The sequence below is a fragment of the Formica exsecta genome, unplaced genomic scaffold (genome assembly GCF_003651465.1).
Source record: "Formica exsecta isolate Colony F162 unplaced genomic scaffold, ASM365146v1 scaffold1, whole genome shotgun sequence".
Classification (NCBI taxonomy): Eukaryota; Metazoa; Arthropoda; class Insecta; order Hymenoptera; family Formicidae; genus Formica; species Formica exsecta.
In genome coordinates this window covers 831,351-849,349 of record NW_021848337.1, presented here as the reverse complement: position 1 = coordinate 849,349, position 17,999 = coordinate 831,351, and the positions used below count along the sequence as shown (strand labels likewise).

The 17,999-nt window shown below is 40.3% G+C and overlaps 1 protein-coding gene across 1 annotated transcript in view; it reads right to left on the bottom strand.

Annotated features, from left to right (window-relative positions):
- The window catches only part of LOC115246056 (transcription factor SOX-5), a 51,401-nt gene extending 34,874 nt beyond the window's left edge, over positions 1–16,527 (bottom strand). Inside the window, exon 1 of the mRNA XM_029824646.1 lies at positions 15,853–16,527. Coding sequence (XP_029680506.1) covers positions 15,853–15,869 — 17 coding nt within the window. The 5' untranslated portion in view covers positions 15,870–16,527. The remainder of the gene's footprint in view (positions 1–15,852) is intronic.
- Between the last annotated feature and the right edge of the window lie 1,472 nt (positions 16,528–17,999).

Sequence of the window (17,999 nt, the reverse complement as noted above, 5' to 3'; positions counted from 1 at the left end):
AAGTATAAAAAAAAAAAAAGTGTAAGTTTGTATTAATTTCTTTTATTTAAAACAATAGAGCATTTTATTCAACAACGCGATAATGACGTATCTTATTAATGCGTTTGATCTATATTTTTGAAGTCCACGATTGATGTGCAGAGGTAAAGTGCATTACGTATATATGTCAGAGATAATGACTTTTAGACATAAACGACTTTTCAACCCAAGGAAACGCGCTTTATATGTCGCTTCGCGTTCAAAATCGTTTCGTGATGTATATAATTACAGGGAGAGATTTATTACTGCGCGTTACGCGGACATTTGTTAGTCACAAAATGGAGAACGATTTACGGTGCTGAGAATGCCGCATGCATCTTCTCGGAACATAGGAGCAATATATCATAAAGTTTTGAAATATATAATGATACCGCGGCTGTCATCGGCTATCGCTTTAGGCGCTGCTATAACTGTATCGCGCGGATAAAGATAATATTTATATGATGCGTTGTACGTAAAAAGATCTATATAATCCTCCTCCACAATGTGTGGATTAATCGATCAATTAATCCTTCCAAGAAATATATTAAATATAAATTGTATCTGTGAGTACGCGTACTTAATTTGGTTTGCCGTTTAATCTCTAAGAATCAACTTAATATTTTGAACAAGAATATATTTTTAACCAATCATATATAAATATATAAAAAAGCATCAGGAAGTTTTAATGGGATTGTTTCGCTAGCTGAATCAATATAAGCTAATTTCTCTTTTCCGGAAATCTATTTATGACAAAGATAATATTTGTGAAAATAAAGGGATAATATTTGTATGAGATATGTTGTGCGTGTTGCGTAAAGGCGTTTGAGGATCTACGCATAATTTCTTATTGCATATAACGTGTGTATATATGTATGTATACACCTTATTTCAAAAAGTATTAACAGTTTCTTATTAATATTTTAATGTTAATATAATTGTTTGTAACTCATATCTATAACTATCTGTTTCAAATCACATTTTGTAAGTCAAGAAAACATTTGTATATCGTAAAAAATTAATGTTATATGTAGATTAATACCTATAAATTATTCCTTGTCTTAAAAGAAAGAGGGTTGCCCTTAATTCTTGCGAATTTAAGAAAGCCAGAATTATAATGCCGGCGTCTCTTTCTCTGGTCGTGTTCGATATGCCTTATCACAGTCTATTATGCAAATCGCACATACAAAAAATACCGAGCAAAACGGTCAGCACGCTGATAATGTGGGGAGGGCACATATAACACGGCGCGTATTACAATGTGTGCTACAATGGCCGTAATAATATCCATGCTGCACGCACGCCTTCGAGCGCATTTTTTGCGCCGCGCGAACTCGCGCGATACGTCCCGTGCACTGGGATTGTGTGAGCACGTGCGTTCCCGCTCGATGCACACGCGCGAATCGCGAGTCGTCGGCGGATCGGGGCTCGTCGAGGAGCACGTGCTGCGGTCTGCTATGAGCGAACGTGTATCTCCAATGCAGCGTGCTATACGTGACGAAGATAACAAGCGCGAGATCGGAGCACGATAAATCGCGATGCGCGATTTGATGGATTTTGACGCCGTTCACTTCCCGTCTAGTCGGGAAAGAGAGACTACTAGTCGTTTTACGATTAGTCGAAAGTCTATCGCGTGCCGTATGACCCCGTAGATGCGATAAAGTCGGGGTACGCCCAATTTCTCTTTTGCAGCATGTCTGACAATTTTATAAAGAATATATTTATATTTATTCTTAGGAATAGACAGATATATTGAATTATTTGCATTTATGAGCTGTCACGATAAAAAGAGCGTAAAACCGCCAAAGTTTTATTTTCCTTCTTTCAAACAAATATTCAAGAAAATATTCAACGTTTTGGTAAAAAAATAATTTTATAATTGTAACACCTTTTAAGATACAAGCTCTCTCTCTTATAGAGGCAAGAAAAAAAAACAGAATACACACTCCTGACGCTTTAACAATTTTTTCAAAAATGAGCTTAAAAGTTTGGCAAGGCTTGCTAAAATAAGCTGGACACGTACTTAGCAAAGATATGTTTCGGTATAACTACGCGTGCTAAATAGTAATCTCATAAGTCACGATTGTCAGTCGTGGCAATCAGTCAGTGTATAACAAACGTCCAATCGGGCGCGAAGAAATCTCGCCGACAGAGTCCGTTGCTCTTTCTCTCTATACATTTCTCTCTCTTCCTCTCTCTTTTGTAGAACATATACCGAGTTTATCGCGCTGCTTTTCTATTTCTATTGTCTACGTCTCGACATTATACGCGTCTACGTATACACGTACACGCCGTCACGGTTCTTCGTTGTTGCCGCGCGAACTCTTACCGCGCTCTCGGTACGTGAAGTATTTCTGTCTCTAGACTTCCCGCCCGGCATAATTACTACGCGAAGCGCACAGATTCGCGACTATAGCCTCGCTTACTTGAGACAACCGAACAAAAAGCGCGCGTGCCTGCGGCACGTCCACGGAAGAAATATTTTTAACCGCCAGATGCCACCGTGTCCGGCCGACTGAAATCACAGACGAGGATAGCGAAAGATCATCAACGCCGGTGACAGTGCGGGAACGCGCGGGTGGTGATGGGTTCCCTTCTTGCGAATACTATAACGCGTGTTTCGAACGATCCACTAATTGTACGATGAAAAAAAAAAATTTCGTACGAAAGGTAGCGTATATATACAACCAGAAAGAAATATCCATCCGAATTCGGGAAGCGAGATTGCGTGTCTCGAGATTTGTAATAAATATTCAGAAAAAGATTAGTCGAAAATATAGTTCAAAGTTCGTGTAACAAACACACAGAATCTCGTGTATTGAGTGATAACGGGTCGACAATGTAACCGTCGATATTAATAGGACGCAAATTCGTTATGAACAACGAGATAAATCGACAACGAGTCTTTCTCTCGCGGGACGCTGTATGAGTACTTCACGCGCACCCACGCAATATCTATTCATTCAGTTATTGATTCATTAAGTTCATATAAGATAAGTAATTACGCTGGCACATTTTTTTTCTTTCTTTCTTCTGTACGCGCGCGCCGCAGTGATTTCCCGCTATGCGAATCGTAATTATTATAAATCGTTGATAATTCTATCGTCGACGAGTCTTTTGAAATCAAGCTGCAATTAAATTCTAATACATCATACGTTCTACTATCGTGAAAAATTGTTGATAAGGTCAGTGGATCGAAAACTTTGTTAAGCAGCGCGCAACATGATAATTCTTATCCACATAAATTCATATTCCACGTATAGGAGAATTACATGATATTTTCTATTTACAATAATAATATACATAATGTTATGCATTGCGAACATACATACATAATATAACACGTAAAGAAAAAATATCATGTAACTCTATATAATGATATGATAACAGAACGTGATGTATTAGAATCTAATTGAAGCTTAATTTTAGAAGACTCATCGGCGATTGAATTATCAGCGATTTACGAAAATTGTAGCCTTATGAAATCACATACGTGCCACGTAACATTATGTGTACGATTTAAATAACGCTGCAATTAATCTAACAGCATACTATCATATGCAAGTCGTAAAAATATGACATTCTAGGCATAATGTAAATTCACCGAAGAGCTCGACGCAATTATCTGCGCCAGTATGTCACATATTAGCTCCGACTGACTGCCATACTTTGCTTATCGAGAGAGAGGTCGAACATCTTAGTTATTACATTTACTCCACAGATAAAATATCATTGAAACCAATGTTATGACTATATTTAAAATTATATCTTTATATCATGACATACAAAATGCCCCTATAATTCGAACTGTTACATCTATAAGATATACATATTTTATTTATATTCTTTCTTAAAGAATCATAATCTATACGCAAAAAAATGCTAAGTTTAAAATGCTAAATTAATTTAATTTACGACAGGCGTGTTCCGAGACAAAAAAATTGACGATTATTTTATGATTTTTTTTCCGCGGATCCTGATCGATCGAATATCTTTACACGAGCAACAGTTAGAGTCACACGCATAACAACACGCGTCCAAGCGGGTGTGAGTCGTGAGCGTGTGAGCCGACGTTAGACTTTCTATTAGTGGCATAATAGGAATCTGGTTTTTTTTAGGGATGCGGCATCTGTTCGGGCTCAAGTAGCAAAGCAGGGGTGGCGTTTCAATGTCGGGGTGGGAAAGTTGACCCGATACTGCGAGCTACGACTTCCGTCAGCGCGCACGCAAATAGGGCGAAGACTATGTTTCGATTGGTCCACTGTGAAAAGCAGCTGTGAGAAACAGAAGACATTTTTGGAGAAAAATGGACATGACTCGAAGACATGTCAGATAAATTGTAGACAATTTAATTAAGAATTTTATAATTATATATAACCATAGTAACATGAAATTTGTGGTTAAATTTATAACGCATATAATTTTGATCCTACAAAAAGTGTTATATCATACAAAAAAGTTTATTATACAATTTTAGATTTATGGCTAAGTATTAGTAATAAATCATTAATAATTCTGAATCGTTAATAGCATTTTCTTATTCTACTTATTTACGATGCAATTAATTCGACAATTATTTAACCAAACATCATGATTTGCGTATAAAAATTAAAATAAATTATTAGTGAAAATATTTATCTATTATTAAGCAGAAGCGAACGAAAGATTGCAAATTATAATTACATATTATGATATATAAAAACTTATTATCTTTCGCTTTTTATGAAAAGACGACCGAAAGCATGATTAAGTCTTTCAATACTAATTATACGATATGACAAAGAAAGCAGATGCTCGTTATTGACTAATTTTATACTACTAGCCTGCATGCCATGGCTGGAGCGTACATTGGCGATAAGAAACCATTAATGTACAGCTCTTTATTTTCTTTTTTCTCATTATCATTTTTATATATTTTCGGAAGCTGTCGTAAGAGAAATCAAACACGAGAGAACACGATCCCGCCATACATAGGGCGTGCAAATTTTTATCATTAAATATAATACTATCAGTGCACGAATTTTGCGATGTATTGCATAAGCATTCATTTATCATGAATACATAGGCGGCAAGAGCAAATAAAAAAACAAAAAATAATTAAAACATAAAACCAAAAATAAAATAAAAAAGAAATTAAAAAATACAGTTTAGATCTCACACATACAATTAATCGATATTTTTCATAAAATGTCATGTTAAAAGAAATGTTACCTCTAATATTATTAAAATTTAGTAGTATCTAAAAAGTAAAGTCCAAAGTAATTAAATATAAAACAAATAAAAATGCTGACAAAAAGAGAGAGAGAGAGAGAGAGAGAGAGAGAGAGTTTTCAAAATCTAAATATCGATAGCTATTTCTATTTTCAACCCGCGATCTCGCGCGAGGAAATCTTGGACGTGGTAAGAGAAAGCGCCGCGTCGTTAGTATTCTTTATAGGACCACCGTGGGATACGCTCTACATAATGGAGTCCCGGTACCGGCGTCTCTTCTTTTGATGCTACCTCTCGGCCGATCTCTTGTTTATGTATGAGCGGGCGCGGACCCCGCACAACCACCCGCGCGAGCAACGTAACGGCCCACCGTCACCCACCGGAGATAGCAGCTGTCCCAGAGAGTAGTCCTCCTCGCCCTCGCGCGTCCAATCCTCCCGTTCTTCTTTGCATCGCGACGCAAGGCAGAGACCGTAAGCCGCGATTCTAGACCGAAACACATTCAGAGGAACCGACAGCGCGAACGCCCGCCTCGTCGCGCATCGCGTCGCATCGGCTGTAAAAGCAATCTTCCATCGGTCTCTGCTTCTTCTCTTCTTCTTGCTCTTCTTCTGCCTTCTAGAATACGTTATCAGCGGAACTGGGAGGGGTCAAGGAAAGCTGTCTCTTGGTCCCGCGGTTGTGCTAGCCCTTCGTACTATTTCCGGCGCCTCTCTCTTCCGTTGCCGCCGTCGCCTCTCAACATCGCTTCTCTCGCCGCGAATCTTTTTTTCGTCGTTCGTCTCACGCAATGTGGGCTTTTATCTACGAGACTCGCAGCTTCCGCTCTAAAGTATGGTAATATAAAACTTTGCACTTGGGAAAAATTAAGAAAATGAACTCTTGGAGAGAGTCCAAAATTCTTGTTTATAAAAAAGTAAAGATAATTATAACGATTCGTTAAAAGAGAGAGAGAGAGAGAGAGAGAGAGAATTTAGAATTTCAATATTCCAAATGTAAATTATCGAAGAAGAGGAAATTATTTCTATATTTTCTCATTAAAAAAGGCTCTTTCTCTGAAATACTTTTAGATAAATCCAAAAGTTTTATACAACACAGATTATAATTAACTTCGGAGAAGTCAGGAAAGATACGCGGGCAAACTCATATCGCTGGACGAAGTTCGTTACGCATATATAATATATTAAAACAACAAATTTAAAAAAAAAAACAAATATCTTATCGCATGGTGATTTAACGCAAATATCAAGAAAGCGATAAACATTCGCACAATACGTAAATCGTGCGCGTTTTTCTTCAACAAGTCCTTTAATTTCTTTATTATATCTTGTAATGTACAATCTAAAAATTTTTGTGTGAATGTATTAGTTAAAATTACCACGCGTATATATTATTAGTAATTTAATAGTACATTGTTGTAAATTACTGACGGAAATTATTTTTTAATATGAATGAATAATGCAAAAGTTGAACTTTCAGCGATACATTCTATTTTTTCAATCCCGGCGATAATATGCTGGCTATCGTATCGCGCCAAAGCAAATCAATGAACGAAAGTGAAGTCGGATTATTAATCCGCGGACACACGCCGCATCGAGCCGCGCGATCTCGCGCGAGGAAATCTTGGACGTGGTAAGAGAAAGCGCCGCGTCGTTAGTATTCTTTATAGGACCACCGTGGGATACGCTCTACATAATGGAGTCCCGGTACCGGCGTCTCTTCTTTTGATGCTACCTCTCGGCCGATCTCTTGTTTATGTATGAGCGGGCGCGGACCCCGCACAACCACCCGCGCGAGCAACGTAACGGCCCACCGTCACCCACCGGAGATAGCAGCTGTCCCAGAGAGTAGTCCTCCTCGCCCTCGCGCGTCCAATCCTCCCGTTCTTCTTTGCATCGCGACGCAAGGCAGAGACCGTAAGCCGCGATTCTAGACCGAAACACATTCAGAGGAACCGACAGCGCGAACGCCCGCCTCGTCGCGCATCGCGTCGCATCGGCTGTAAAAGCAATCTTCCATCGGTCTCTGCTTCTTCTCTTCTTCTTGCTCTTCTTCTGCCTTCTAGAATACGTTATCAGCGGAACTGGGAGGGGTCAAGGAAAGCTGTCTCTTGGTCCCGCGGTTGTGCTAGCCCTTCGTACTATTTCCGGCGCCTCTCTCTTCCGTTGCCGCCGTCGCCTCTCAACATCGCTTCTCTCGCCGCGAATCTTTTTTTCGTCGTTCGTCTCACGCAATGTGGGCTTTTATCTACGAGACTCGCAGCTTCCGCTCTAAAGTATGGTAATATAAAACTTTGCACTTGGGAAAAATTAAGAAAATGAACTCTTGGAGAGAGTCCAAAATTCTTGTTTATAAAAAAGTAAAGATAATTATAACGATTCGTTAAAAGAGAGAGAGAGAGAGAGAGAGAGAGAATTTAGAATTTCAATATTCCAAATGTAAATTATCGAAGAAGAGGAAATTATTTCTATATTTTCTCATTAAAAAAGGCTCTTTCTCTGAAATACTTTTAGATAAATCCAAAAGTTTTATACAACACAGATTATAATTAACTTCGGAGAAGTCAGGAAAGATACGCGGGCAAACTCATATCGCTGGACGAAGTTCGTTACGCATATATAATATATTAAAACAACAAATTTAAAAAAAAAAACAAATATCTTATCGCATGGTGATTTAACGCAAATATCAAGAAAGCGATAAACATTCGCACAATACGTAAATCGTGCGCGTTTTTCTTCAACAAGTCCTTTAATTTCTTTATTATATCTTGTAATGTACAATCTAAAAATTTTTGTGTGAATGTATTAGTTAAAATTACCACGCGTATATATTATTAGTAATTTAATAGTACATTGTTGTAAATTACTGACGGAAATTATTTTTTAATATATGAATAATGCAAAAGTTGAACTTTCAGCGATACATTCTATTTTTTCAATCCCGGCGATAATATGCTGGCTATCGTATCGCGCCAAAGCAAATCAATGAACGAAAGTGAAGTCGGATTATTAATCCGCGGACACGCCGCATCGAGCCGTCGTAATTAATATCGTCGTAACTTGATTACGACAGCGGCAACGGCGTACCACTGAACTTGGGTCCCAGAGAGAAACAAGATCAAAAGAAACGAACGTTTAGTTTGCAAGATTCGCCGCCGTTCAATCGAGACTTATATACATCAGAGAGAGGCTGTGCACGCCACGCCGATCAGCTGCTCGCGTAGCTAGGTACCAATGAAAAAATCACTTGACGCCTGCAGATAACGCGAAGTGAATCCGAGAAATAACGGACACTAGCAAATAAGTTCGACCTTTCACCGCTGTGACAGTCACTTTTCATACTTTTCTCTCATTTCCACGAGGCAGAACTTACTATCTTTTCTTATTATATATATATATACATACTTAATTACTATTACTATCTTTTCTTATTATATATATATATATATATGTTATGTATATATCTTATGGATTAACTATTGCGTAAAGAAATGACTTATACTCAACGCTTTCGCAATGATGCGATAAGGAAATTTCCGGAGGCTCACAATTGCTTTTTGTGCAAATTTATTTTTGGTATGTATATGGATAATACTGAGAATTAAATTGAGATATGAAATGACTGAGTAATAATATATTTAATCTTACGATGTTTAATGAATACTAGTTGCGGTAACTTTTCATTTTCAAAATAACAATGATATATTCGTCACATTTTCTCTATCTAATATTTAAAAAAATTGATTTATAATTTTTACAATGTCATGATCGCTACAAACTCGTTAAAAATAAAATCCATGTGGATTACGAGCGCATGATTGATCAAGAAAGAATTCGAAGAAGAGACACGCCGCATCGAGCCGTCGTAATTAATATCGTCGTAACTTGATTACGACAGCGGCAACGGCGTACCACTGAACTTGGGTCCCAGAGAGAAACAAGATCAAAAGAAACGAACGTTTAGTTTGCAAGATTCGCCGCCGTTCAATCGAGACTTATATACATCAGAGAGAGGCTGTGCACGCCACGCCGATCAGCTGCTCGCGTAGCTAGGTACCAATGAAAAAATCACTTGACGCCTGCAGATAACGCGAAGTGAATCCGAGAAATAACGGACACTAGCAAATAAGTTCGACCTTTCACCGCTGTGACAGTCACTTTTCATACTTTTCTCTCATTTCCACGAGGCAGAACTTACTATCTTTTCTTATTATATATATATATACATACTTAAAAAAAAAAAAGAGGGAAAAGAACAGAGAAAAAGAGAATAGGGCACGTTGACTGGGATGAGGGGACGAGAGAGCCAGACGGGATAGAAATGGGGGAGGGTCTTCTGACCGAGTGTGGGTTTAAGGAGAAGTGGGGCCATGTGTTCAGTGTCAAGTTGCTCGGACCTTAGATCGCTTCCTCGATCCTCCTCCTTCGCGTTATAACGGCGTTCGTTAGAGAGAGAATAGGGTAGAGACGCGTTACACACGTTGCACGTGCACTCGTCGCGCGTATGCATGTATCGTCCCACGAAAGAAAGAGAGAAGAAACAGTAGGGAAGATAGATAAACGAGATTGAAGGAAAAAGGGTCGACTGAAAGAAAGAAAGAGATGAAGTAAGACGAAAGGAATTTATTTGGCGCTCTCGGGGGAGACTACTAAAGTAGACAAAAGACGCAAATAGTCGTCTAGAGTTAAATAACAACAGGGCGGTGTTTATAAAACTAACGAAAGCTACATTTAGAAGATTTGTACAATGTACATTTAGAAGATTTGTTGTTAACTGTGTATATCTCTTTACTAAGTAGAATCGAAAAATGACTAAGAAATTTAAAAAAATATATTCTTTCTACAATAAATTAATCTTGAAAAAAATCTAATCTCTCTCCTCTCTTCCTACTTAATTATACAATTATAATTTAAAAAATTCGCTGTTAAACTTTTTATCTTGTATATTCACTACGACCTATGTAGGATTAAAAATGAGATTTATAGGTATTCGAATGTAAATGAGTGCCGTAGCGCATTTATCAGAATTTCGGTCGAAAGAGAGAGAAGGAGAAAGAGAGGGCTCGTAGGCATCGCGCGAGAGCGCGCGACGATGAGAACAAAGCGCGCAGCATCTGGAACGCGTTAAAGTTCTCCGCAACCGCCCCCACGCACCGACCGTCACGTACACTGGCACGCACGAGGAAAAGCACGTTCTTTTGAGAGAGGAACACTAGGAGAAACGCTAAGGAGAAGGGAGTGCGAGGATTGCGAGGAGAGGAAGACCAGGCGTAGAGAAAACGAGAGAAACTCGTGGGGTACGCGCGACGGCGCGCCACCCCGAAAACACATGGGCATCTCTCCACCGTGTGCGTTTTACGCGCTTGTATCTCTCTTGACGAGGCTCGCCATTCCCCGGATTCAAACGTACACGATCCCTATACATCGCGAACAAAGCGCAGACCTGTGCGCGAAAGGCTGCACGCGCGATAGCGCGATGGTCCGAGTACATACTTCGGCTATCTGCCGCTATTCATCTGTCTTGATGAATCCCGGCCGCGCCGTGAATTCTCGTTGTTCTCGCGACGGGGTACGGGCATTGTGTGGTTTGCGAATAGCGGGATGGATCCCCACCGATCCTCGAACTCGAGAACTCGGCTTTCTCGGGGTGGAAACCAACCTTGATGCAGTAATGAGATCTCTGTTCTTTTTTATTATATTTTTTCTTGCATATTTTTTATATTCGTAATAAAACATGTTTATCAAAAAATGTCAACTTTACAATTTTGTCTCTCTCTCTCTCTCTCTCTCTCTCTCTCTCTTCATAGAAAAATATTCTTACGATAGTAAGAAGCAATTTCGATATTCTCCTTCATTATAATAGAATTTCTATAGATTATAACATGCCGATAAACAGACAAAATTTCAACGGATTTCTGGGGTTTTTACTGCTCTCTCTAAACAAAGTTAATATTTAACGTATATATTTAATAATATTTTATTCGCGCTTAAAATAACACACACACACACAATAAGGAAAAAACCACACGGAAAATCTGCAATCAGAGGAACTGATATCCATAATCGATAACTTATATAACTCGCCTTTACTCTTTACCTGCCCGATCAGCGGATAATATATTTTGCATCTCTGTTTGTCTCTTGTACGGACCGTATTGTGCATTATTATACGTCACTGTCTATTTGTCACCGTAATTTCCTGTTACGAAATGCTGTATCGCGATTAGCAAGTATAATCGCAAAACGCTAATAAACACAGAGCGGCTCTAATAAAATTTACACTCATTTTTACCACATTCCAAAGAAGACGTGCGCGATCGTAATGACTGCAGGATATGCGATTATATCTTTTTCTATTTGGATTGTTTAAAAAAGTTCACGTGTCACGTACTTGTGCGCTGTCCGACTTTGAAGAGGATCTTATCACTAAGTATCGTAATGTTAGTATAACCGGACATTATTGTATCATTATAACTAAAACAAGATAATTTACTATCATCTATTCCCGTGTCAGCTTGTTTTACAATCTGGCAGTTTTTGTTGCCATAATCCTAAAGATTAGCACAAAATATCGATATATAGAAATATTTTGAAAAAAGAACCAGAAAACAATATTGTATATTAATATTTATAAATTTATATATGCAATAAATGACTCTGATAAAAAAAAAAGAATATACAAAAAGAATATACAAAATTATCAATGAACAAAAATTGTAGTATGCTATTTTCGCATAAACTTGTTGAAAGTAATTGTACAAATGGAAATATCGCAGTATATAATATAACTATCGTTGATCAAATTCAAGATTAACATAATGTTATGAGATCGTATCTCATTGAAGAAATTTAGAGAGAGCTGTTAGAGTCAAATATCCGACGCTTATCATCCACTGTTATCTATCAAATTTTATAACGAATTTACATATCTAGGAATTAAAGACTCGTAATATTTCTGTAAACGATTGTGTACGCGATTATGTTCGCGTTTGCATTAATTAATAATTCATAATTACCGATCTAACTCATCATATCTTGTTTCGTCATACGTCTTGTTATGGTTGTTTATCGATGATTAAAAATGCATTCCAGTATGTTAGATAATGAGCCGAGATTTTTCGAAATCATCTCGGATTCTAATACTTCCCGGCGGTAAACGTCACATAGAAATAATGTAAAGAATTCCAAGGCACGCAAAGGAATTCAAAAAGAAAGCATTCGTATTTACTTTCATATTATCATTTTAATGACTTGTTGATGCCGACCGTTAACTGACCTTAGCGGATATGCAATCACGCTGATGAGTAAAGATTTTCTTTTTCTAACGCGAATGCATTTCACATCCTGTCGTTTGTTAGATCGGTCAAAGTCAAGTACGATATCGTTTGCGATTATAAAGACACGCATTATTAAAGCGATATAACTCATATGTAGGTCCATTTATAATTTATATGTATGTTTAAAAATAAAAAGTATTTTTGTCACCCCATTTATCTTAAGCCCCATATTATTAACACTTCAGTTTTTTTATACATCCTAATACTTTGGGTGAAAAATATTACGACTAACGGAAAAATACATATATATATATATATATGATATATTCCCGATAATGTACGACTAGATAATTAGTCTGTTTGCACTTAGATGAGATTTGAAACCATGCGCCGCAATTATCAGTTTTATCAGTATCGTTTATATTGTTAGAAAGTTTTCGCAACACACGCCGGCTACTTACACTCTTATTCGATATAACGCTACACGCGCGAATCAGGCTATCACTCTTTTTCGCCAATGAGTCGGAATGTCGGAACTTGACCGTCTCATGTTTTGACACTTTAGAATCGTGCTTTGTCTCGCACGCTAACGCGCAGTTTAATGACGCAATCAAAACGCGCAGTATGTCTCCATTGTCGACTTTATGTATGCGCACCCGAATTCATTTCGTAGCGAGCGGTGTCACGCGCAATTATAGGGTTGTCTGCATACGTGTACACGTATATCAGCCGAGATCGTGCCGGTATTTCGAGTCACACACGCTAACACGTTAAGCAAGCGACTGGATTTATACTTAGAAAGCAATTGGCTTTAATAAAATACCGCAGACAGATTACATTGCACGCATTGTTATACGGACAATATCTTTATGCGATGTAATGCATATTGTATTTATAGATGAGAGGGGAGGGAAACGGAGAGATGTAACCTCGTTCAAAATAATTTATTATAACGGAAATATAATATAATATGTAATATAACCCGCGCTGCATCTTTAGTTATACAAAGCGCTTTTATGCATGTTATATACTGTATCTTTGCTTTAATTATATCTCTTCAACGACGCGGGATTCTATGAAGCCGATGAATGGATTTTAAATTTAACAAGTACACAATATTTTTAATGCTTCATTTACTTGGAGGGATATAGCCCATTATAGCTAAATTCTTTAGTAGAATTATATGCAATAAATAATATAATTTTTACACTCTTATATAATCGTGTTAGAGAAAAAAAGAAAATTTCTTTAAACGTTCACGAAAAAAGATATTCATGACGTTAATTTTGTTGGTAATCTCCCCCAAAATCTCACCGTTAAACATCAATTATATATTTTAATTTGCTCTCGCAATTTAGTCAGCTTTCGCTCGTTTTTTAGCGCTGTCGGTTAATTTAAATAGCTTCGGTAATCAAAGTAAAAAATCGATCACGTGTCCGGCAAATGCTGCAAATCATAATTTCGTCTGTAAAATCGCACGTTTCCAAAACCAATGCGAAACGACCGCCATGCTCCAGGGAAATCGGTGAAAAATAAAGAGGATACACTCTTCGAGCGTCGAACATTCGCGCGTTAATTCGATAACGCCGTCTCTTTATTCCGTACCGTTCCGTGATACGCGCTCTTGTTACGCAAATGCGTGCATGCATGTAGTCTTCTACGTGTCAATCCCGGGCGTATCCTTCGGGAATCCGTATGCTCGCGCTTATTATCACGATGCCTGAGGTAATTCGATATTTTTACCACGTGAACGCGTACTCGGCAACCCGGCACGTAATTCGAGTCGTACTTGGAAGGATTATTTATGCTAGGAACATCGATTAAACGAGACATTGCGGAAGTATTTACAAACGAAATCCCTAATTGCATTTGCTTTAGATAGCTGTTGATTGATGAAACTTTCTGCTGTTGAGATAAAAACTGCAAAATCATGTTTCGTTTTAATGCTACGTAAGTAAGGAATTTTACCGTGATGAAGTAATAAGTGATAGAGCAATTACACAGTTCATTTAAAATGTCTTATTATATCATTCGGGTTTACCCATAACTAGAAACAATTTTCGTAAATATTATTGCAGATTAAGACGCCCTTCCCGGCCACATCATTTTTCACGAAATCCACTTTATACACACGCCTAATCGACAAAAACTTTCGGCTTTAATTGATCGAGCTGGGCATCAAGTGGTCGCTCTTTCTCTCGCATCGTTCGCGCGAAGGAAGAAGGAATTTGTCGTCGGATTTCAAGAGGGGTCGTGTAGAGGGATATACCGCGATAGAGGGAAGCCTGCAGAGAGAGAGTAGACGGAACCCCATAGAGAGAAGCATGACGCCGAGGGGAAAGAGGCAACGGGGAGGGTCACTGGGTCAGATGCGTAAAGAGCACGCTCCCTTCTCTCTTTCTCTCGTCAACCTTCCGATTTGAACCGGCTCTCCTCTTCGCGCACCGAACACATGGCCCCGTGTGTGTACAGGCCTGCGACCCGGCCGCCTGAACACGACTCACGCACGCACGCACGCATCCACGTAAGTCGACACATACGTTACGCACACACTCTGATCGTTCTCGCGCTATCGCGAGATACAATGTCGCGACGTGACTCCAATTACACGCCGGCGAGAACTCTTTACGCGTGATCATTGTAGGCTCGTGTAAGCGTAATTCCGTGTTTCGAGTCGCGTCGGCGGCTGGCTCGGTCCTGACGCGGATGCTGTGACCAACGAAGCCTTACGTTGTCGTACCGATAGACACGCGTATCATTCGCTCATACCAGATCGTAATTCACGTTACACGAGCACGCACGCGTGCCGTTTCGCACGTTGCACGCGCCACCTAAGTCATCTCGGATCGGTATTAACAATGCCGCGGATTAAATTTATCACAATATTCTCGTACTTATATAATCGTAATTTTTTGACATTTTTTTCAACACCTATATAATTCGAACAATATATGTAAGTGTCATAGAAAAGTGTTTTAGATCGTATTGACAGACTGGATTAATTAAAATCGATTTGATTTTTACAGATTATATGATTTTAACTGTAACACATTTTATCCTAATGTCACTTTAGTAGAGATTTTTATAAATTATATGATTTTGTAACTTTGCGTTTGCGCGTTCAAGAGAATTATACATATATAAATTCCAAATACTTACAGATAAAAAATAAAAAAATAAAATAATAATTAAAATTAACTCTCTCTCGAGTAATTAGTTATATGCATGTGTGATTACGTAAACGTTGCGATATAATTTCACCGCCGGTTCTCGATCCCCGCATCGTGCATCAAGAGAACCACGTGGTTCGATTCTGCAGGCACACGCTAGCTCAGTTCACTCACCTGCCAAGCGTGCTCATATCATCCTGGCCGCGCGCTGGTAGCCTGGACTACCCCGTTGCCATCGACGGAACCACTTGTCACGTATCAAAAGAACGCACCTCCGCACAATGAGTAGAACCGCCACTCACAAATTCAATTCAAAGAGATCGACAGCTAACGCGACGATCAGACCCGCTCTCTCGGAACCAACCGGTTTCTCTCAACACTCGGTAACTCACAACAAGCGAGCTCGATAACTCCAACACTCGCACGCGGACAGACACGATCGCACGACCAGAATCGCGTTCACCAAGACAAGTTGCACCGATTCCTTCACGCTACTTCGTAACCCGGCTGCGTCGTCGTCAGTACCGGTCGCGCACTTCAACACCAATCACGGATAGACGATGCACGCGCGCGGACGAGCAAACGAGCGGAGATATCCGGTCGCCGAATCGCATGGAGAACAAATGTAACGGGTAGCTTGATCACGATAACGGCGCGATGCTCCGCTTCACTCCGTATCACTGCCGCGAGCTACGAGGCGCTCTGCAACACGACGGAGAGGCTTGAGCGGCCCTCGCGGTGCGTCAGTCGGTCCGTATCAGTGGGGGCGAGAAAGAGGCGCACGGAGGCTGCTCCGGCATAACGTGCGGCGAAACGGGGGAGCGGGAGCGGAGAGGTCAGCGCGAGAGAAAGAGAGATACGGAAGAGGGAGCGAGGTAACGCGAGAGGGCGGTGGGAAACCTCCCCCTTCCCCTTCGAAGAGAACGGCGAGCATACAATGGAAATAATCACCGCGTCTCGGAGCGTCGGCTGACTGACTGAAGCCCCCGAGGACCGACCGGGATGAGATTCGGAAGGCGCTGCCTGGCGGTGGCGGCGGCAGCGGCAGCGGCAGCGGCGACGGCGGCGGCTGGCGCTTCGGCGCCCGCGCGCCGCACCACTTTCGCGCCCCGCTACTGTTCTTCTCTTGCGTCCTGCTCGCACCCTTTCTCGTTCCCTATCGTTCCGACGCAATCCCTCTCTCTTTTGCCGTTGTTACCGGTATGTGCTCCGTCTCCCTCTGTTCCATCAGGCGACCGCTATCGAGCCTCTCCTTCCCTCCTCTTGTTTCCTATCGCTCTTGTTCTCGTTCTCCCGCTCTCTGTTCTCCCACCCCTTCAGCCGTTCTCCCGTCACCTCTTCATCTCACCGTCGTTGCGGAGGCGCCTCATCTCGTTTGTACGTGGCGGCGAATCCCGCTACGCATACCACGCCTCTTTTTGAGCCTAGTCGCCGCCTCCTTTCTCCCGACACCCACGCCGAGATGTGCTTTGCCCGCCACTGCCGCCAATACCACCACCACTGTCGCCGCTGCCTCCACTACAGAGCCACCACCGCCGCCGACTCCCAACGTTGTCCTTGCCGACGTCCTCGTCCTCGTCGTCTTTGTTAACGCCGCCGACAGATCGTTCGGCTGTGTGCGCGCGGTTGGTAGAATCTATAGTGTATCTGCCCCCGGCCTCTTTCCTCCATCCTAAGGCGCTGCCGACTCGTAGTTGGGGGTAGTGGTAACACCGTGGATGGCCAGCTATGCGCGTTACGGTAGCTGCGCTTATTCCCCCTTTCTATCCTCCCAACTACCCCTACCGGGATATCTCATCGCTCAATGGGGGCAAGCGGGTGGAGAACGAGATTAACGCGTAGCGCGTAACGTGGCGCACAAGAATGCGGTACATCGTTGCGATATCGGAGCGAAGCGTAGCGCACCAATCCAATGGATGCACCCTATCGCGAAAGATCCGCGAAATTGCACCAATCTGTCAGTATTGCCATGTAACAACGTTTATCTCAAAACGACGTTTGCGGTTAAATGCAAACAGCGTTTGTGTGTGTTAAACACGCGGCACTTTAATTCTTTTCATGTATTTCGCGTTTGCGATGTTTTTTTTGTTCAATTATTTTGTTAATTAATAAATAGAAAAAAAAATAATACATCAATTCGATAACATGTTAGTTTGAATTTTAGAGCTCATGATTCAAATATTTATTGATTTAATTAATGTTTCTTTATGCATATTAAATTAGATTGAAGACTAGAAATTCATATTTATTAGATCTCTTGATTGGGTGTGATTTCTTCGTTAGATCGTAAATCGATGTTTTTTTCCTCAATTAAGGTGCGG